General features: G+C 46.8%; 1 protein-coding gene across 3 annotated transcripts in view; it reads left to right on the forward strand.

The window, feature by feature from the left end:
- The window catches only part of LOC117753825 (cadherin-20-like), a 36,906-nt gene that overhangs the window by 6,424 nt on the left and 7,176 nt on the right, over positions 1-23,306 (forward strand). The window contains exons 1-7 of one of the 3 annotated variants that reach the window (XR_004612314.1): positions 6,093-6,717; positions 12,113-12,409; positions 15,982-16,276; positions 16,647-16,766; positions 18,754-18,921; positions 20,396-20,583; positions 20,698-20,951. Coding sequence is in view for 2 of the 3 variants with exons in the window: in XM_034572238.1 (XP_034428129.1) it covers positions 12,203-12,409; positions 15,982-16,276; positions 16,647-16,766; positions 18,754-18,921; positions 20,396-20,583; positions 20,698-20,951 (1,232 nt within the window). In the remaining variant the exon portion in view is untranslated. Of the gene's footprint in view, positions 1-6,092; positions 6,718-12,112; positions 12,410-15,981; positions 16,277-16,646; positions 16,767-18,753; positions 18,922-20,395; positions 20,584-20,697; positions 20,952-23,306 lie in introns of those variants that run through there. The other 2 variants (XM_034572237.1, XM_034572238.1) reach the window with 2 other exon arrangements.

Genomic DNA, 23,306 nt, shown 5'->3' on the forward strand with positions numbered 1-23,306 from the left:
TTTAACTTTCCTACACTTCTGCGACAGATCAGTCGCAGAAGTGTCACATCTTCAAAAGCCGATTCAAACGCAGCACCAGCGGCGATGATGGCAATTAATTCCAACTTGATTCCACTGTTTTCTTTTACTTTTGTCAAAACCCAATGTTTCCACATTCTCTGGATAGTTTTGACATCTCTGTAAATGAGGTATTATAATTCTCCTTTGCTTTCTGCGGCCGTCTATCCTGCACACAAATGACTCTCTTTAGAAGTGACTGACGACGGGTTCAGCCGCCCAGACTCCTGCTTCGCCGTGGGACTGAGCGCAGTGAGCGGTGCAGTCATTAGAGCTGATTTCAGATCAGTCTGTCACTAACCCCTGGGCTGCAACCAAAGCTTTAAGGGAACGTTATTAAATCAGCCTGAAAAACAGGTGACATATTTTCCTCTGAGTCAAGTAGCCTCTTAAAGCGTCATTTCTTTCCCCCCCCCTCAGTTTCATTTACTCTCCAATCACAGTGTAATAATACAGTCACCTCATGATTTGATAAGATTCAAGATATAGATTTTATAGATCAATACATGTGATATTTTGTTGGAATGAAAACAAACTGTAGCAAATCCTTTTAAAATTCCTTCATAGGGATCATGTGTGTGAGGAATGTGATTTAAAGTTGCACCATTTGAGCTTTTATGAGGGTTGGGTGCACTGTGCTCATATGAATAAAAATAACCTGCATTTCTATCCATGTGTCTAGAGTCACAAAAAACTATTTAAAGTTCATTTCTGACTAGGACAAAGATAACTTTTTGCCAGGAGAGTAAAAATAAAAGTTTGTTTATCAGTCCATAACCATATTTGGAGGAGCAGGGGGTGGAGCCTGAGAACTGCACCCTTTTCACGGTGCTAGCTGTCGATCATGGTGCCCATGCCCCATTTCACATGGTGCATTATGGTCTATTTGAATCTAAATGGACCATAATTAACAAAATGACCATCATGTTGTACTGAAGCAGACGTGAAACTAGAGATTAAGACATAAACTCCTTAGGAAAATGTTTACTGACATTATAAATCTAGTGAGAAGTCATTTTGTCATAGTCTTCTATAGAACACCTTTCTAATTGAAGACATTCATGGTCCCCAGAGGATGAATTGTATTCAAAGGACATTTTTGAGAGCATAACAGGTTCAGCTCCATGATGCATTTGTTTACAGTACCATCACTTTGTTGTAGCCTTCCCTCTACCTCTTCCTTTCTCATGATATATACAGGACGTGTAAAGTTAATTCTCACATGAGGCTTCAGACGCTGTGGTTCTCAAAGCCACAAACACATGCTCCACCTTTTATCCGGCTGCACCTCGTCACAGGGGAATCTCCAGAATAATCACTGTGGGTGCAGGAGAAAGTCATGTTCCATGGTAAAAGGTTCATTGTGACTCCCTGACCCCACTGATTGTGTGTTCATAAGAATAAAACCAGTGGCAAAGCAAAGGTTTTGTGGATCTAGAACCTTCGGGGACAAACGGGTCCTTTTAAAGCTTTTAGTTGCCAGACAACAGAAAATAAAACTCATCTTCCCTCGCACAATGTGACCGAGTGGTGTCATCGACCTTGGGAGTACGACTCCAGGTCGAAGGAAAACCGCATAACTTTCCTAATGGATGTTTTTCATGCAGGAGCATTCGGCCATGACAAGGCAACAGCTTAATCTGCTCAAGTTCTTAGAAGAAGATGATTACAAGGGGAAAACGTTTTTCATCCCGGTCTCCTCCCACTGCTGTTGTTAGATTTACAATGTTTACCTGGAAGAAAAAGGAAACTTTTCACCCACGTTGATTTGAAAGGAAGCAGCAGTTTTCTCCGCTGTGATAAGCCAGGTTTGTTTGGAGGTGGAGGCAGAGCGGCGGTCGGTGTTGTTTAAACCCCCTCTGAACTATTTCTTCCTCTGATCACTGGATCAGTGTGGAAGTACAAACACAGAGAAATCATCAAAGAGACATTTATCCTGTGTGTGTTTGTTTCTGGTTTCGACGTGGCTCCCTGTGCATACACCCCCCGCATACCAAATGTGTAATGGAGCGTGCGCACTTGTTATTCTATTGACTCTGGGAAGTGGGGGTAGGGAGATAGTCTCCGTCAGAAACCTGCTGATACGAGACGCGTGCGCTCGCTGCCAGGACGTGAGCCCTTTTCAGCCAAAGATAAAGTGTGTGTTAGTTTAGTTTAGGTTAATTCAGTTCAGCTTTTACGCTTAAGTTTACAAAAAAAAAAAAGAAGACCTTCCCAGATGCTGCAGCTCAGTGAGTCAAAATACTGTGGAAAGGGACGTTATTTTTCATTTGGAGAAACATGTTTTCCTTTCTTCTCCCTCCACTTATTTTAGTTGGCTCCACGTAAATAATTTAGCAGGAATAACATTGCAGACAGAATACATTCATAATTAAAGCATCTCATGTTGTGCGTGCATTTGTGTTTGTTTCTTACATGAGTCACAACGTATGTGTGTCCCCCCCCAACCGACCGGCGCCCTTAATTTCTACTTCAGAAGTTACTCCAGTCTTTCATGTCAGGTTCAGTGGCAGTGACAGGGTCGCGGGGACGGAGCAGGGAGTAGGGGTTATAGGGAATGACAGAACAGGGAGGAGTAAATATCAGAGCATGGCACGCTGTTCCTGAGGTTTGTGGTCCCGCTGCTCCGAGGCCCCACGTCTCCTCAGCTTCTGTCAGCTCATCAAGGCCAAGTCCCTGCCTCTCCCCGCTGGAATACGCATCAAACAGCCCGGGGAGCCTTTTATCCCAAACTGAATGCCGCCTCTTGTCACAGCGGAGGCTCGGCAGCAAGCCACACATGGATGGCAAAGTTTAACACAGCGGAGTGAAAGTCAATACCCTGCCGAGGTAGCGCAGCTCAGACACGGTGAAAAGGTCACCGGGAAAAAAGGGGGGGGATCTTGAAAGACACGAAGCAGGAAGCCAGATGATGCCAGGCAGGCAGTTAATGTCACGGTTCACTTTCGACCCCTGTGCCGATTCTGATGTCTCACAATTAAGGCCAAACATCTTATTTTTTGTCTTTTCCACCAATTACTGTAAAGGTTACTGCTTCAGTCGTGAGCTCGTGTGTACAAATCCTCCGGACGCTCGTGCATCTCCCCCGACAAAGACGTGAGGACTTCCTCCACTAATTTCCCTTTGTTTCGACCTGTAGCCAAAATCAGACATGAGAAGGCTTGACTGCGCCGCACCCCCAAAGACACAGAAGAGCTCTTTGTACTCGGGCTTGTTCTGCTCCATGCCATTTTTAATCTTGGGCAGAAGGGAAGAGAGCCGCTCGTCTTATCTTAGATGACATGGAGGCTTTGCTCCCTCTCCCTGGCGCTCGCTCTCATCTCCTCCTTCTGAAACCTAGCCCCCTTTCATGCTCTCCCCTATTGGCGGTGGTGGCGGCGAAGTGATACATGGAATGAGACCGGCTGAATTTTGTTTAGGTTTATTCCATCTGAAGGCTGCAACATGATAAGTGAGCGTAAAGAAAGGGAGTCGACAAGTTGGGTTTTATCCTCACTGGGCCGCGCTTTTCATCAACTCTGGTGCACGTACAGTAACGGTTGTTAATACTTTTCATCTCCTATCGGATGCAGCACATTGTTAAAAGCTTATTTAACTTTCAGTGTTTATTTAGTTGAGGATTTACCAGTTTTCTCTGGTACCAGAGTCTTTGAAATGTGACATGTAACTCCGATTAGTGGCTGTTCGCTCAGGTTGTGATGCAAACAAGATAAAAGTTGAATTCGTTTCTATAGCTAAATGCGACATAAACAAATGTACGTAGACTCCAGGTCCAGAAAGTGAAGCCAACAGTGAAGTGCCTGAAACCTGCATTCTCTCCAATGACCAGCAGAGGGCGACACCACTGGTTTTAAAAGAGGGAGTAAGAGTCGAAACCAACAGCGACACTGACTCGTAGCACAGGAATGTGTCATTACCCAGAACTCACTTTTCCCACAAGCCATTGCGAAGACGAGTGACTGACTTGTTTTCTACTCAGTCTCAAATCGATTGAGTTGCACAAATGAGCAAAAATACCATTTTATAAAAACTGTCTTTTGACCGTAAATAGTCGTTTAATTTGTAATGTAGATTCAAGGCAACTTTATTTGTGCAGCACATTTAAAAACAGTTGTTGCAAAGTGCTGGAGGCATTTAGTTAAAAAGCTCCTCCACAAGTAGAATCAACTAAATAATACTTTGTGTGAACATCAGTGTGATCGTCTGTATATCTACAGACTGTGACTCTGCCCACGTGCAGACTGAATGTTCGGGGCTTAACACGACAACAATGGGAGACTGGTTAATGGAGTGGTAATGGAGATGATCCTTGTCCAGAGAGGTTACGCAACTTCAACAGCCATGAAATCTGCTTCCTAATGAAAGACCTGATGAGTCTGTTAAGCGTCTGACTTGAAGGTACCAGTGAGGTGACACTAGAATCATGGCCTTTACAAACCTACAGCTCTAAAACCTGAAGAGTAGGCGTTCTGGATCTGATCCGTGAAAGCACCGTGTCCGAATCGCATCCTGCACGTTACCGCTGAACCAAAGTCCGGCAACATGCAGAACATAACTGTATCCAATCTATTTCTACGGCGGATCTGGGCCTTTGTGAGGGGGCCCGGAGGGACTTGTTTTCCAGACGTCTACCACTATAACAGACTTTTAAAACAGACTGAGGCGCGTCCATAAGCCCTATAGGTCCAATTTGTTCTGCCAATTACTGTCCCGGGCCCTGCCACAGTGATGGAAGGTGCTGCTCAATGGGCCTGAATGCCACCATCTCTCCTGCCCGCCCCCAACAAAGAGAGAGCCCCTGCCTTTTTGTTTGTCTGCGGGTCCAGTCAAGCCTCCGCTGACAGATTGGCTGGGGCGCTAACCAGTCAGGTCTTCAAAGAGACAAAGAGGGAGGGGAGGGCAGCGGCGAGGGGAGGGGGGGGGGGGGGGGGGGGGGGGGGGGGGGGCCCAGTGGTGAAGAAGAATGACCTGCCAAATGAGAAAGAAGACATAGTGAAAGGGACAGAGAGGCAGAAAGAAAAAACATATTGAGCCGATAGAGAAGTACAACCTTTTGACCATCTGGCTCCGTGGGTGACACCAGCCTTCATCTGTATTTTTAGAGCCGCACAACTCACCAGATTACTCTGTCAGGAAGATTAAGGAGAGTCAAAGGCCCGTCGAGTGGGGAGAGAAAGAGCAAATATGCCCCATTGGGCTATGAATAGTGGAGGATTTCAAAACTTTGCAAGCTCATATCTGCAGCTCCATCATTTCATTTCAACTCTAAATGTAATATGGAAACCGCTCAGACGATGTAAGAAAAAAAATACTAAATAAGGAGCCGAGCAGCAGGCTAGAACACTTCTTGTTTCCGTGTAATATATTCTCATTTCTGTTTAAACATGGTTGAGAACATCTCCAATATGATTTCTTTCTCCCAGTCCTTCGACTCCTGAGGACTCAACTCTGAAAACCTCTTTTTGCTGCATTAATTCCATGATTGCTTAAATGAAACACTGCTATTTCCTCGCTCCGTGCTAAACAGGGATCAGATCTCCGTGACCATGACTAATCTTTCGCTGCGCTTTTTGTGTGTATTGGCGGGCACCTAATTTTTCAGAATCTTTTTTGCCAATTTGGAAAACTAATTGCTTTGACTCTGACTGGGCAAGCAGTGGAATATAATACACTTTAAAGCTTCATCTTCTGTGCCCGTAAATCCCTCCACAGATCCAGCAGTGTACAACACCGGCTCATTAAAATGCATTAGGGCAACTTCGCCGGCATGAGAGGGAAGGTGGATTTTCTTCTTCTCCCCCTCATCTTTTGCGTTTTCTTCTTCACTGGTCCAGCGATCCAAGGACCCTGCACCCCCCCCCCCCCCCCCCCCCCCCCAGGCAATCTCTGCACACGCTCCCGAGTTCCCCCCTTGCTGGTCACTTTATTCAATTGCAAATACCCCGACATGAAATGAGTTGCCTTTGTGGTGCGTGCAGGAGCATTTTGCTCCCATGCTCACTATTTCGACCACCTCATGTCTCCGACTTCTCATTCCACCATCCCTTCCATTCCTGATTTCACTGCCCCCAGCCCCCACTACAATTTCACCCCATCCTGCTGTCAATCTACTCCCCTATGACTCTTCCTCCCTCCTCCTTCTCCTCCTCCTCCTCTCCTCCCTCCACTGCTCCTTCCCATGCCGGAGGTTGTAGATTGCTGGATTACACTGGAGCTGGGGGGGGGGGGGCTGTCCCACTGATTGTTAAGAGAGGGACAATTGGTCCTTTAGTCTGATTGGGTCCCCAGAAGGGCAACACGAGGGATGAGAGTGTGCAGACGAGTTACGAGAAGCAGAACTCAGCGGTGACTGAACAGAGGCAGCCAGAGAGGATATTTATACATAGAGAAGATGTATATATTTATACTGGGATAGATGGAGAGAAGAGAAACTTTACAAAGAGGACAGAGAGACAGAGAGAGAGAGAGAGAGAGAGACAGTGGACTCAAGGTGACTTTAGGGAAGCTGATGCACTGCAGGCAGGAGCTCTCACAACTTTTACAAGGGAAATTTAGCCAGCGTGCAGGGAAAAGAAGAACAAAGAGACAAGAAGAAGAGGAAAGACGAGACTCTTTCACAGGAGAAGGACTGAGAGAGGAGCAGAGTTGAAAAGGAATAAGGTAAGGTGGAAAAACTAATAATCATTGACTTTCTGCGGTCACGTTTTGAAACACAGTGGTGAGGTGCAGGGAGTGGTGGTGCATCTGATTTAAGGAGGACTTGGGATTTGTCAGCTGCAAACTGGAGAGTTCAGAGATTAAAAACCTGATGTGGGAGCCGTGTATCCTCCTGCACCTGAGCGACCATCTTCTTCTGTGTGTGTGTTAATTATTAAACAATGTAATATATATATTGTTTTTCTGGCTGTCAGAAACTAGGTCGCGGTGACTATTCAGAGAGCCTTGCCTCAGACTGGAGGGAGGGGGGGGGGGGGGTTTGGTGGCACATTAAAAAACTTTTATGAACACGAGCATAGGTTCAGAGCGTGGCTCCAATTCTCTGCACGTCTGCACTGTCGTTACTTCAAACAAGTCGTGCTGAAGGAGAGGAATGCCTCCCTGCTTTTTACGGACTTCTGTTTGGCATTCAGACCTCCTCTCTCAAGGTTCCTCAGGTTGAAGACAGCTTAATGGCTTTGATAGAGAAAAATATGAATCTATCACCCGTAAGACTCTCGATTGGCGTGTGCGCACTTGTTGGTGCAGAAAGGTTTTTCCCTCTTGTCCTCAGTGTTGACGAGAGGTGGAGAAGGATCCTGTACGTTAACCTCATACCCCGACACAGGAAGTGGTCGGATGCAGAGGAGTGTTCTCCAGCTGCAGACACGTGGCGGAAGTTTCTCCGCATAACAAAACTCTCAAATTTCCAAAGAGATCATGAGTTCAATATTACTCTGAGAGGATCTGTCCTCAAGACGCCACCAGTTAATTTGCAACAGAGTCACACTGATTGCACATTTTTCCGGGTGACGTTTATGCAGGGTGACATCATTTCCATGCACCAGTGCCTGGGATGAATGCCAGTTTGTGTGATTTAATTTCTCCATAAATGACAAGGCTCCTTTTATGGCTCCACCAAGCAATGAATGAACTAAATGTGCACTGGGGAGGGGCGGAGAGGAGAAGAGAAAGGGACTGAGGGAAAACTGAGACTACGTTCAAATGACACAGTAACACAGATGTAGCGCAGGTGGAGAAAGACAAGAAGTGGAGGAGGGATGAAATGAGAACTGGCAGAAATAGCAGAAACTTCAGAAGCTCGGTCGGCACACGAAGGCAAGTCGAGGGTGGAGGGAGAGGGGAGTAATTAAAAGCACCTTCCAGTGGCTAAACGAGCCACAGGGAGGGAGTCGCTCGTCACGGCGCAGCGGTGGCGGCACGCACAGCTGCACCGAGCGAGGCCGGGGGAGCTTCCCACAATTAGAGAGCACGGCAAAGGCAGGTTCAAAGCCTGCCCCATGCCAGCGCCCCTGTCCTGGGGGCGCTGGGGTTAGAGGAGTGAGGACGAGTAGAGGGTAGCAGCCCGACACACACACGGGCGCGCTGTGCATCCACAGAGAACTCATATTCATACCCAAACACAAACAACTGTGTGATCTTGAGAGAGTTCAGCCAGAATATACACCTCCCTTTGCCCGGCCCGGACTTTGAAGGCTGCCATCGCTCCCTGTGAACCGGCTGAGGAAACTGGGTCCTTGCTGCAGGCGGTGATAGTATATAGACCCTTTGCTTTGAGAAGGCAGACCTGGGCATTTCATTCAGCCCACACACACACACACACACATAGAACACACACACACACACATAGAACACACACCGGCAGCCATTCTGCTGGGTCGGCTTGTTTATTAAAAGTTAGTGTAGCAGCAGAGTCAGAATTTAATTATGTGTAAATAAGTAAATAAACATTAGCATTCAGACGTTTTTAAATCCACGCTGGGTTGAGGGATGCAGCTCGTCACCCTCAGCATTCAGAAAGTGAAACTACTTTCTGTATTTAGGAAAAACCCTTCTACATTTTGCAAGAGCCCCCCGCTCAGTTTATTGTGCTGGACTTATTGAAAGCTGTTTTCTCATGCGGCGGCTTCTGCATCTTAAGAAAAAGTGCATCTATTACGGCCCCATCGCCCGGGCCCGAGATATACAGAGCCTCCGCCGCAGCCGTCGCCTTCCACCATGCAAAATCAATTGTGGTTAACAAATTGGCCGTGACGTTTTGCACTGCCGGGGTGGGTGGTTCACTTCTTCACGGGTCCACCCAGTTTTTAAAAGGACCTTTTCCACAGTCTGGGAGGCCTCTTTTTAGAGCTGAGGTGAGCGGAGCACCGACACGGCCACTGTGAAATTAACACTTAATAATGCTCCACATAGCACTTAACCAGGGCCGACCCGCACTAATGCACCACACACTGAGTTGGCCCCCGGTGACCTCACGCAGAGAAGTGGAGTTTGGTCTGGGTGAGGTTTCTGATAAGTGGAACTAATGCTTATTTCCCTGATTAAACAATCAACCCCTTAATCACGAGGCCTTTAAAACGTATGGAAATGTTTTACAGGTCAAGGTGACTTCAGCAGATTTAAACTACTATCACATCGGCAGCCAACCTGGATATTTAGGAAGTTAAAATGAGGTAATGTTCAGTGTTTTTCCTCGAAAAATAACTTGAACAAGTTTTTGATCGGTTCTTTCAGCTCAAGATTGGACAATAATCAGTTGGTTGGACAAAACAAAAACAGGCAAACTTCTCAAATGTAGAATTTTTTTATTCTATGCGAACTAAACAAAACTTTATCTCTGTTTTCATACATTTCGCTCTGTACCCTACAAACATTAACGTTTGAGAAAGTCTTATAACCGAATGTTCCGACTTCCTTTCATTGACTTTGGGTGTCTGATGGATTTGAACAGGTGTAGTTGATGATGTACTCGGACTCGGCCCAGTGGCGGTTCGGTCAGCCGTCCTGCAGCCGGTTGTTTTCCTCCGTTGGAAGGAAACATCCGTCTCTCTCATGCAGAAGCGGTTTGATAAAGTCTGTTGTCAGATCCCAGTTAAATGGAGCCGCAGGTGGACTCGCAGTAACATGATATAACAATATGGCCGATCATTTTGCCGCAGCAGCTGCTCCCCCTGACAATCACCGTCTCTTTCCCCCGTCACTCAATTTCTCCCTCACTCTCGGCAAACACATTTCCTTTTTAGGTTTCGCTTTTCAGAGACAAACAAACAAAAAAAACATTTGTGTTCCAATATCTCTTTTTTACAAAATACCGATTTCAAATTGAGTCTCTGTGAATACAAGAATGTCTTCCTCGCGTTAAGTCTGGCAAAGCTTTTTTCATATGATTGCTCGTCTGCCCTCCGCCTCGCTCCTCGTCCCTTCATCCTCCCGGGCCCCTCCATCTCGCCTGTGTGGCAAACGCCAGCTGCTCTTCCTTTTAAACAAGTGAGATGCCATAAGATTAGCAGGAGAAAGATGTGTGAGATGTTTTGCCAGCACAATTTACGTGGCATGTCACCTCATTAGGCACGACAAAATGGAACAAAATGCTCGGGTGCAAGCTGTGACCTTTCGAGGGGCGGAGCTGAGAGGGGAGGGCGGGGGGGGGGGGGGGCGGCTTGTGAGCGAAAGAACAGGGAGCTAATTTTACTTCATAATGGCGAGCAGGCGGCGTGAATAGACCGAAAAGACGGGAGCAGCCGGGGTCAAGTGTCAGCCGTCCTGCCAAGCGGCCCTCGCAGGGTTTGCCTCTGCGGGAACACAACACACACAAATGCACGCGCACACACACACACACACACACACTCGGCCCCGGCCTCCTGCTGACAATGCAGCCACGCCCCCCACCTTCCCCGGCCTTTTGTGCCTCTTCAACAATGATTAACTGCGTTTGGTTTTTCAGGGAGTCTGCAGCAGCACAATGCTCTCTCTTACAAAACATAATGGAGTCCAACCACGAGTCAAACAGTCGCTCTTTCTTCCGCTGTTTTCTTTTCCTCTTTGGGCTCAAACTTTCCATCTCCCGCTGCTGACAGCCTCTGTGCTTCACTTCCCCCCCCCCCCCCGCCCCGCCCTCCCCGTCGCTCTCGGCTTTACTCGCTGCCTTTTGACCATAAATCTGCCTTGTTAATGCAGGAAGAGCGGGCAAATGCGTCCGTCCTCCTAATACATAAAAACAAGATGCAGATAGGAAGAGGCAGCGTCGGTGCCATGAGCTGCATGTGAAAAGGTATTGATTAAGCCGAGTCGATGCGTAACCTTAAAACGCATCTCCTGCAAGAAACTCACCGAGTTGACCTCGCTGATCTTATAGATTCCCGTGATGTCTGTATCAAAAAAGAGCGATGCAGAGGGAGACGGTATTTAGAGGCATTGAATTCTGCATCCAGGCGATACCCGGCACCAAAGGGGCCTTCAAGACCTGAGATGTGGAGGAAAAACTTCACTCGTAATGAGCAGTGTGCAGCGCTGAAGGGAACTTGTAGAACATGGAGTGAGTAAAGCTGCGCAGGTGTGTGAACAGAAACACAACAATCTCAGAACATCGCACCCCCGGGCCTTTTACAGGAAGTGTGAAGGAGATCACCTCTCCTCATGACAGGAAGAGGAGGAAGGAAGGGAAACGATTTTCTTTTTCCTCCAGGATGTCAAAAATACCTGGTTTTAGTTGAGTTGGAGCAAAGTGAAAGCAGCTGAGGCTGAGTTCACCTCCAGGCTCCAGACAAAGTGACGTTAGCTTTCCATTAAAAGTTTTTACCAAGTTTCTGGGATTCGAGCAAAAAGAAACGTGGATTGGAGCCGGCTTTTCATCGACTCCCCTTATATGAATATATTCAAGGGGTTGTGAGAAGAAGCAATGAACATTTGGGGGAATAAAGGTGCTCATTGGGTTTTTGTGTTGTAGATGCTTAACTTAGCAAAGTGACTTTGAGCAGGTGAAAAAACTCTGAAGTTGAATATCTGTAGAAGAAGTCACACGTTGAAACTTTTTACAGACGTATGATGAAAAAGTTGTTCATCAGTTTAGATACAGAGCCATCTGCAAAGTTTTGAGATCACTTGCCAGAATCTGTTTTTAAACATGCCAACTGAGACTAAAAACTTTTTCACAATGTTCAATTTTCTTTTCAAGTTCTGGATTTTCCACCATTTTCTTTAAATGTGGAAACTGAAAATTCGGATGAAAGATGGTGAACATGTTCTGTACCTATCGGCTTCGTCTCTCACATTACGTCCTCTCCTCTACGTCAGCATCATTCAGCTGTGAGAGGCCACAGACACACAGACACACACACACACACACACACACACACACACACACAGACACACACACACACACACACACACACACACACACACACACACAAACCTCATTACGACTCAACAAAAACTCAGTAACGCAGAAGAAAAGACAGCAAATGTGGGTCAACCCTCCAACTGTGTAAGACAGACTGCGACTCTGTCTCTGTCCAAAAGGACATAAATCTAAGACTCGTCTTTTTCTTCTCTTTTCCAGGACAGCGACCAGAAATAAGGGAACCAGGAAACGAGTGCCCTCTCGAAGAAAGAGGAGAAAGTCCTTTCAGATCTGCCTCTGTGCTTCACAATGGGAGACCGATTGCCTCTTCCGGCAGTTGCCAGGACTTTGCTCCCTGTGGCCCTCTGCGTTTTGACCCTTCTGCCCCACGGCCTTCTGGGAAAGGACAACGCAGGCAGCTCCGCACTGCTCCAGAGGGTCAAACGAGGCTGGGTGTGGAACCAGTTCTTCGTCCTGGAGGAGTACACCGGACTGGAACCGCTCTACATCGGAAAGGTCAGTGCCGACGCCTGTATGAATATGCACACGTGCACACACATGAAGAAATGCCGAGTGCACAGTTTCCTGCACGACCTTTCCAGGAGCTACACCCGACGTCTGAGCTGCCTCGGTGCTGCAGAGACTTCCTGCAGAAGAGAAGATCCCCGGGCAGGCAGAGGCAAAAAAGAGGAGAAAGAGAAACCCAATTTAATGCCGGGATTCACTTCTGTACTTCTGTCCCTTTGCGCCGCAGCCCGACAGCCGTGATTGAGTTAATTGAGTCGAACCGAGGCCGCGCTCAGTTGGCTCCGCTCCACAGAAGTGCTCGACACACGTCTGCAACACAGCGGACATGCTCTGAAAAGAGCAGACGACGGGTGCTCACAAAGGAGCACTTTGATCGATCACTTGCTAAAGTGAATTGAACATTTGATCAATAGTTGTAAGGCCAGTCATCAGCGGTTGAGAGACAACAATCTCGCAAACCCAAATGAAAATTGCCATTAAGCGCTTCTTTTCTTGGACGAGCTTTTCATGACAGACGTCGTTTGAATCGGAGCCGCTGAATGAAATTATCCTCCGAACATGTGAAATGCACCCGTCAGCAGATAAACAAGTATCGCCTGCTTTTAATTGTCACAACAACACATTCAGACATTTAGTTTCATAATCAACGTGAGGACGCTGGAAAAAGAAAAAAACAATTAAGTAGGAGTAGCTGTGGTTGTCAAGCTAACTGCTTATTAACAACTACCGTGAGCAGATATTATGAACTGATTCTATTTAGAACAAACAAACAGCTACTGAATCAAACAATATTCAACTTAACATTTCGATCAACTTAACTGAGATGAACTGAGCAGCAGCATTTACCATCCATCTGATTGTAATGATTATGTATGTGAATATAAAGATAAATAGCTGTTTAGCCGATCCATGTTTTTAATTCAGATTTCTTCGGTGTATTTCAATTTAACATTTGAGGTCTGATATAATATTCCGTAGCACTGAGCTTTGCAGTTCTTGTTTTAATGCTCATTTTGTCCCTTAGGATTTAGACTAAAAGACCAATGAACCTACTTGGAACCCGTTTAGATAAACCCTCGCTCAAACACACAAATCCATGTGTTTACTTTACCTGTTACCTGGCACCGAATGGAACTTAATAAATCAGATGAATAAGAGGATGAACTCAGACCCCATGTGTAGAGCTATTAAAATGCTTTATCTTTCCAAATTCCTGAGATAAAAAAACGCTCCCCTGATCTTAAAACCGTTAAATCTAGATTCCAGACCTTTGATTGAATTTGCCAGCACTCCTCATCAGCTTTTTAAAAAAAAAAACACGGCAGTACTAACCACTCATCCTCTGAAATATCCCTCAGGGAATGATGCAAACCTGCCTAATTAGTGTTCTGGAATAATTCACCACCACCGCTCGGGAATACCAAGGCAAATGTTGGGTTTTGAAGGAGTCACGTGCTCCGACCGGGTGGAGGAGTAACAAGTCCTGAGAGAGAACCCGCCAAGAAGTTCTGCATCTGCTCGTGTGGAGTGAAAGATTCCTCCCGGTCTGCGTACAGTGTTCACCACCGTCCCGTTCTCCTTCTGCCGTTTAGCATTTCTTCACTGATTCTTTTCATGTCGCACACCCTAATCTTTCCTAAGCTGAAGGAAATAAGTGAATGTGACAGGCTGGGCTTCTACCCAGAGAGCCACTCACGGCAGGACGGCATTGTGGAGTATGACAGAGCAGGAGAAAGATGTAACGCAGCCTCCCCCCCCCCCCCCCCCTCAGGGTTTCTATCATCAACCCACCTCGCCTCTCCTCTGTTCAGTAACTTAGTATTCAGAGGCGTTAGGATGTCGGAGTACTTGGGCTTTAGGCCGGGGCTGAGATGGAGCAGGTAATTGATAGCCTGGGTGTCAAACTCCCTCCTTTCACTGGCCTGGGTGGAAAGGAGGGATCAGTGCAGGAGAAGGCGGATGAGGCGAGGGAAAGGCACCGGCCCGGAGATATATCACCACGCGACGCGGGGCTGAGGCCCACAATGGGGTGTTGATTAAAAAAATCTATTCTGGGCCGAGCCGGGCTGCACGGGGGCTTTGCCGGGAGAAAGTGCAGGTGGGCACGTTGTCCGGGGGGGAGATAGGGAAAGCTGCATTGTCTGCCCGCCGGGGGAATCATAGGCATTGTGAAGATTGCTGCCGAACTATCAGCAGAATAACAACGAGCGCCGTGGCTGCAAACCTTTGGCGGTTTGACAACCTCGGGCGTGGTGATTTCATGAAGTGACCCCAGAAGAGTCAACAGGAAGGAGTGCTGTGTGGGGGGGGGGGGGGGGGGCTCGCCTGTTGATTATACGAAGCAGACATCAATGGGGGCATTTAATTCCGCTCTGCCAGTGCGACGGCGGTGTGAGCACTCGTAAGCCGAGACCCTCTAACTGCAAAGTGAGGCGTGATTGCACATCAACAGTCTGGCATTTGCCACAAAAGACTTCTGATTGCACCGCAGGGCCCACGGCAACAAACAGGCCGTGAGCTGTGATTAGATTCCTACTTATAGTGCAGTATTAAAGGTGTGTTCACCCCCCCCCCCCCCCCCCCCCCCCCCCGCACCCCCGAGCTCTACAGTTCATCCACAATTAGGACGGGTCATTGGTAACAGTATTGTCATCTATATGCATTTGATGTGAATATGATTTATCTATAAGGTTGGATGGAAAGTGTGTGACAGATAAACGCTTGTTGTCATAATTAGTAACTGGTTTCACAGCCTTTGATATCAATGACTTCCGTGGGGCTGAAAACACTAAATGAAATTCAGTTTCTGTTCGTTACTTTACTGATTTAGCGATATTGAATATATAAAGATGTGAAAAAGAATAAAGCCAATCTTCAGACAGAAGTTAAAACTTTTACATTTTAACGAATGATTTGAATGCCCTTGATATTGTTCTCTGGGGAATCTGATTCTCATATCTGTGAGATTATGTGGCTGAGATGGACGAACGAGAACTAGATCCTTTGATTGTCTAGTCCGTGTGTTTAGGATCACTGTGCTGCTGCTGCTGCCTCGTTCTGAAATCAATCAGTTTTATGTGCAATATTCTTTCTGTGCAATAATAAATGGGCAACTACTCTTCTCTTCTAAAGTAGATTTTTAGCCTTGTATTTATTGTTTGTGTCTTTCGTCGGATGTTAAACCAGTTTCGTCTCATTTCGTCGCGCTGCCTTCTCTTGTACCGGGACAATAAAGTCTTTCTCTTGCGTCTCTATTTTCAAACCGGGGGATCATGACCCGATTAATCATCCTCAAAAGCAGCCACTGTCCCGACCGCACCACATGTCGGTCGGATTCCTTTCAGCTTCAACTTGCGACCACATTTTATTGATGCGGTTTTCTCCGTGTTTGGGAAATGCTGTCATGATTTCTTGGACTGATCCTCTTCCAGGTTTTTGACATTTAGCCACAATCTGGACCATATGGGAACATTCTCCTTGTCCCGTGCTACTTCCCTCCAGTAAATCTGTACTTGTACTGTGTTGTTCAACATTTTCACCGACTCCCAATGTCTCCACAGCTTCACTCGGACATGGACAAAGGCGACGGCTCCATTAAGTACATCCTGTCGGGCGAGGGTGCCGGCTCTACCTTCACCATCGACGACAGCACAGGAGACATCCACGCCATCCAGAGGCTGGACCGCGAGGTGAAGGCCCAGTACGCCCTCCGCGCCCAGGCCCGCAGCCGCCTGACCGACAGGCCTCTGGAGCCGGAGTCCGAGTTCATCGTCAAGATCCAGGACATCAACGACAACGAGCCGAGGTTCCTGGACGGACCCTACCAGGCCACCGTGCCGGAGATGTCCCAAATAGGTAGACAGATGGGTGAACTAACCGTTGTGCTTGTTTGTGGTGTTTGTGGCTGCTGCTGGAAGTTCCTCTACCGTGATAAACAATAGCAAAGTGCATAATAACCCTGCAGGGTAATCACAGCCACTCGCTCTCACAGGCTCGTCTCCGTCTGCCTCACCACCAGCGTTCATAAACACTGTTGTGTTCACTTTGAAGTCAATAAGCATCGTTAATTCCTGGAGCTGCTCCAGCCACAGATGGAAAAACTCAAAGTTATTTCTTTCATTAATATGTTAATATTGGCGAAGCTGATCACGCCAGCTTCCGTTCTCCTCTGAACCCAGTTTTCCCTTCCCCCCCCCCCCTAACATGTCCCTCTGTTTGTACCCAGGAACATCTGTGATCCAGCTGACGGCCACAGACGCTGACGACCCCACGTATGGCAACAGCGCTCGTGTGGTCTACAGCATCCTGGAGGGGCAGCCCTACTTCTCCGTGGACGCCAAGACGGGTACGACTGCACAGTAACCAGGGAAACCAGCATTTCTGGTGGATTTCAGTCTTCAGACACTCTAACTATTTCATGAGCTTCGTGATAAAGTCGACAAATTACCGCTAACTGCACCACGGTGGGATTTCAGCCGTCCACTTCCTTTGTGTCGCCGCTGAATGAGGGAGTCGCAGCCCGGCTCCTGTTGTTGCCATGAGACGACCAAACACTCGTCTGAAACACTGCGCTCATTCTGGTGCAACTTGCAGAATCTCAAACTCCTGCAACTCCACAAAGTCGGGGGCAGAATCAAACCAGCAGCCCCTCGTACTGAAGTGATCGAGCTTTGAGAGAAGCTACTTTCAGTCTGTTTACTATAAATCACTTAGCAAACGATGCTGATGTGATTTGAATATAATTTCCTTATTCTCAGGCAGCATTGACTCACTTTATCGTTTATGAAAATCTGTTATTAGTTTGTTTTCCGAGATGTTGAATCTGTCACAGTGAGAACATCTCATCTCATTTGTGTGATATTCTCATTAAATTAGATTTGATGTTTTGATATTGTGGCTTTAAATTTACATTAGCTTCGCATAAAGATTCCCAAAAAGGTCAAATAACATTTATTGTCAATGTTGACGGCCGTAATTATATTTTCTTGTGCTTCCATGTGTGTGGCATCAGTTTGTGTGTCCGTCCCCATTTCGTGACAGTGTCCCCGTCTTCGGGATGAGCTGGGACACGGACTGTGAGCTCAGCTGTTTCAGCCCGTGTCACCTCATTATTAAATGTTTTCGTGGCTGAATGGGAACAAACCTGCAGCCTGGTCCAACAACCGGTGCACAATAATGACCGTGCAGACTTTGGGCCATAAAGTCCCGTGAATACTCAGCTAAAAGTCTTTAGGCTTTAATATCCAGCTGCCACATTGCAGGACATGGTAACAGCTTTGTCCACTTGAGCCTCCACATCCAAAAAACCCATTAGTTTGCTAAACGCAGACAGTCACCGGCCATTGTTTACCACAGCTGCCTCAGCTCCTTGTTTGTCAGCAGTGGAATCTGTTGCCCTCTCAGGCCCATCAGCTGCCAGTCAGGCTGCTGCCGCTGGAGGTTCATCCATCACCCAAACACCAGCGGCTCTACAGCCATCAATCAGACGCCCGGACTCAGAAGCAGTCCAGCTCGTGTTGGTGTGAAACCCTCAAGCTCCAAGTCTGCAGGCTCGTTACGTGAATGTGTTTTCTTACTTGAATCCTAACTTGACCTTGGTTGGGTTCTGCAGCCTGTACGGACGTCTTGGTTGATAATGCTCTGTCGGTGCAGTCACAGTAAACTGAATCAAACGAGTACGTCCGGACGTCCAAACCTGGAAACTCACATATTTACTCCTTTTACTTACTTTCAGTGGAAGTTTGGATTTACTTGTTTTGGATGCGAGGATGCACAGCCACAAGTATTGATCCCTCCCTTTATCCTGCCTCGCTGCTGTCACAGAGATTCCTCCCCTATCTTAAATCTTCATCATGCACACGAGGGGGGGGGGGGGGGAAACTCGCTTAGAAGTCACTGTGACCAAGGTTTTAGCTGCAGAAATCCCCTGAAGGGAAATTGGGCTCTGTGGGCTGAGCGGTCGTCGGAGCGTCAGCGGTTTGATTCCCTTTCTTGTCTTTGACCAACAGGAATGAGCATGTGTCAGTGTGTGTGTGGAGAAAGTACCAAAATAGACTATATAGAATATAATCAATATCTTACAGACAGTAAATGCTTTATTCACTTGTGCCGCTTCCAAGCTCTTAATAAGAAACTAAATCATTACTAGAGTAGAAACGACGGTTGAATAAAAACCCTTGTGCAGCTTCTTGGCCCATGGAGAGCGTCGACATTCCAGGAAAACATCGCCTGGACACATGACCCTAATCTGTGTCACCAGTTCTCTGCCGCTGACCTTTACTTCACCTCCCGTGTCTCCCCTTGCCTTTGACTCCCGGTGTTTTTCTCCTCAGGTGTGGTCCGCGTGTCCCTGGCAGACATGGACCGCGAGACCAGAGAACAGTACCACGTGGTCATCCAGGCCAAGGACATGGGCGGCCAGCTGGGGGGGCTCGCCGGCACCACCACGGTCAACATCACGCTGAGCGACGTCAACGACAACCCGCCCATGTTTGACCAGAGTAAGCATCAGTAGAAGATCACTTTGTTTTTCTTGATTCTACCTGATCCCACATCAGCTTTTTCTAATCCCTTCTGATAAATGTAATGTTCTGGAAAGTTTCACTCACAAAAGGAGCAGAAACCGAGCAGGGATACAAAATAATACAAATTACATCATTTCTGAAATCGATCATATCACTTGAATCTCACTCTGCACTTTAGTCGAGACGAAAAAAACGATCACTCACATTAAAAACGTCCTTGTCTGAGAATAATATTAATAAGTAATGGTGATGCATAATGAAGAATATTGAATTGCCTTCTAATTTCATGGGCTATTTGGATTTTCGTGGTAACGAATATAGATTTGGACGTCGATTACCATGGCAACTGTCAAAGCTTATATCATATATTATTCAGTTTTAAGGTAATGTTGCCGCTTTATTTTTTTTACTCTTTTATTTTACACAATTCTGTACAGCCAGTGATTACAACTTTGTGATAAGTATTCACCTAAAATCATGAGTTTACATCTAATCCTACATTGTGCACGAAACCAAAGCTTTTATTCTGCTTTGTTTTATATTGTGAGCATGAAAAGATCCATAAATCTTCACTTTATGGAGATAATTGTTGCTGAAACCCTCCAAAAACCCCAAAGTTCACTTTGATGTCAAACTGATTTGTGTTAGTGTTGATGCTTGATGCTCTCAGTGTTGGTTTGTGGTGCATTTTAACACGTGTGTGATAAAATGTTGCTGCAGCAGCTGTTTGACACGTGTGGACGCTAATAGAGTTTAACTGAGGGGGTCTCCAGTGAGAATCAGTCCCCGCACACATCTCCACATCTACTCACCTCGTTTCTCTGGAGCATCGGAGCCGTTAGCCCCTCTGCCCACCAGTCCTCCATCATTACCCCCTGGCCTCCTCCTCTTCCCCTCCCCTCCTCCTCCTCCTCCTCCTCCTCCTCTCGACCACCAGGCGCCTCACGCTGTCACTTTCATTATCCCCTCTCCTGCCCGTCTCATTACCGTCCTGCCGGGGTCAGGGGTTGTCGATCTGTCCGTGGTCACCTCAGCCGGGTCGACGGGTGGCTTCACTGCGAGACAAAGACAAAGCCACCGGCCCCCTTCCACTCCCCTCACCAGCCCCCCCCCCCAATTAACGCCATCACTTTGTAGGAACTTTGATGGGTTATGAGGAGCTTCAGGGATTCCCCCTCTGTCAGGCACAATGTGCAGGCATCTCACTGTGGACTGCAGGGAGCGACTCAAATTGGGCAGCTGTCACCTCGTCTTTGAGGTTAAACAGTAGATGAAATCCAAGCCAGCCCAGGAGAGTGTATATAACCCAGTGGTGAGGTGTTTATAGAGCCATTCGTTTCAGGCAGCCTCACCAGAGATGGTGATGGAAGATGTTTGGCTCCCTCTGGAGGACAGATGAGGGAAACCAATAGAGCCGCAGGATGGTCACCGTGGTCGTTTGTCTCCTCAGGGTTGTACCAGATGAGCGTCCCCGAGTCGGCTCCTGTGGGGTCAGTGGTGGGACGCATCTGGGCCAAGGACAGGGACACCGGGGTCAACGCTGAGATGAAGTACAGCATCATCGATGGAGACGGAAGAGACACGTTCGACATCAGCACCGACCCCACCAACCTGTTCGGCATCATCACCGTGAAAAAGGTAAATGGATCAAACCTTTAGTCACCTCACAGGTAATGGATCTTGTGTCTGAAGTTCATGACCCATCAGAGAAGTGTGGTGTGTTTCATGGCCTTGTGTGTCTTCTCCCTCCAGCCCCTGGACTTTGAGACCAAACCCAGTTACACCCTGAAGGTGGAGGGCGCCAACACCAACCTGGACCCGGCCCTCCGGCACCGCGGGCCCTTCAAGGACGTCACCATCGTGCACGTGAGCGTGGAGGACGCGGACGAGCCGCCGCTGTTCGACCTGCCGTCCTACTTCGTCGAGCTTCCAGAGGACGCTGACATTGGGACGTTGGTGAAGACGGTGTCTGCCAGAGATCCCGATGCTGCCAACAACACTGTGAGGTGAGGACCACGATGAGACAACCCTGCCTTCACATGAACAATCTGAATAAGTCACAAGGACATCAGGAGAGGGTCTCATGGGTTTGACAACTCTTTCAAAATAAAGCATTGCCATTAAGCTGCTGATTATAATTTAGCTGATCAATGTAGAAATAACAACCTCTCGACCACATCCCTATAATATGTGCATTGTATAACATGATTCATTCAGTAATATCTAACAGAACTTAACAGAATGACATTGAGTCTTTCTCCAAAGCATGTGCTGCTGCAGTGGAAGTAGTTTCATAAAGTTTATTTCAGCAGAAACTATTAATACAATGATGAAAAAATACTGCATTACAAGCAAAAGTTATCTAAATGAAGTGAAAAGTGCAGAAGTACTAAGAGCAAGTGTGCTTGAGGAATAAAGATGTATTTAATAATTTAGTCCTACAAGGCTCACTGCACATTGCATCTGAACCAGTTTTTTGAATTCATACAAATGTGTTGAAAAGTCATTTTAAACCAAATCAAAAGTTTCAGTAGAAGTAAGATCCTGGAAAATGAAATAATGTGGGTTTCTGTACTAGAAATATAAACGTGTTGTTTATCAAAGTCAGTTCTGCCACATGTACAGTACAAAGACGTTTCTCTCTGATCCCCGGTGTAAACATATAAGTACACAACATATTAACTACTCAAAACATAGTACACAGTCAAATATATTATGCAGTCATGTGGCAGACAGTGGATATGAGAGTAAAATACTCCCAAAAATACTTTATGGGAAGTAAAGTAATGTAAAATCACAGGATGTAGTAAATAGCAGAAGTTGTAGTATGATAGAAATATTTACAGGGGAAAAAAAGGTGCAATTACTACAAAAGGTGACAGGTGCATGTTTGCATTGAAATGTATAATATACTTTATATTTATTTATATTATAAGACCTATAATTTTTAATACATTATAAAAAAACTAGCTGAATTTCCTACGTTATATAATAAAAACATAGTCAATGACTAATCCAGGATAAATGTGGTGATTCAAATGATTTGAATATTGATGCAGAACCGTCAGTTTGCTGACTGGGTTTTTCTTTCTGGTTTTGCTGGTGTGATGATACGCTGCCACCAGCAGGGGGCAGCCCCACATCATGACTGCAGTGCAGCAGCATCACTGAGCTTGTGGCCTGATGCTGATGAAGAAGAGAACAAACATGAATAAGGTTCAACATCCAACGATTAGTCAACACAGGGAAGCTGGAGACGTCCTGGTTTATGGTGGAGAATCTCTTGTGTTTGAGCAGAGCAGCTGTCGTGTGCTGGGGTCGACCGTCCACACGGCTCTGCTCACGAACTAATTAGACATAAAGACTTTAATTAGGCCGTTAATCATCAGGAGGAATCAGGAGAGGAGGGTTTCTCGTGGCTCGAGCCGCGGCCCCGTCCACGCTGTCAGTGTTTTACAGCCGCCATTAGGGTTCGAACACAGGAAACGGACGTAGACGACACGGTGATCGAGTTTGATGCTAAATTCTCACTCAGCATCTTTTTTTAATGCTGCGTCCGAAATATTGTCGTTACTCACGATTGGCTGCACGACAAACTGTCGATAGCGAGCAGGAGGTTTAGATTTCAGGGACATGGGAACTTTATTTTCCCCTTCAGTGTGCGAAGTTTTCAGGGAAATACAATTAGAGAGTCAATTAAACAAAACCGTGGAAAGTAAACAAAGGAGATTCATAAAGATAAAACGTCCGTGAATCAAACAGAAAGAGAAAGAGCTCCGGATTTTATCAACACCAGCAGACAGCTCAGAGGCCAAATGGCAGGAAGCGTTGATTCAGGGAGGTGATATAGAGCCGCAGGGAGGAGGAGGAGGAGGAGGAGGAGGAGGAGGTGCACATCAGCTGCAGGTGGTGTCTCACTCTGAGAACCAGCTCCTTCCCAGAGCGGCTTCTCCTCAGACACGTCCTCCAGCTACAGATAGTTAATCCTTCCAGTTTGTTCTGGATCTGAGTTTCCTTCCATAAACACACATGGAATAACCCTGAGAGGCAGCTGAACTCAAACCACCTCGACCGGCTTCTTCCCCGAGCTCCTCGTCCTCCTTTGACCTTCGAGGAAATTTGAGCTGATCATTAAAATAATTTGCGGCTGACGATTGATCAGACGAAGTTGGTGCTGAGTCTGTTCCAGTAGGTGTTGACAGTCAGGAGAGGAAATCAAACCGTGAGTCGTTAAAGGATTATTTATGACCCACAGTGACCTTGTGACCCCCCCGTGACGTCTGCATTCATTTTAGAAATTAAAGGAAGTTGGAGGTGAAACTCTCTTTTCATTAATGTCGCCTCGTTTCCACACGGCTTTG

This window comes from Hippoglossus hippoglossus, chromosome 20, assembly GCF_009819705.1.
Source record: "Hippoglossus hippoglossus isolate fHipHip1 chromosome 20, fHipHip1.pri, whole genome shotgun sequence".
In the NCBI taxonomy this organism is placed as follows: Eukaryota; Metazoa; Chordata; class Actinopteri; order Pleuronectiformes; family Pleuronectidae; genus Hippoglossus; species Hippoglossus hippoglossus.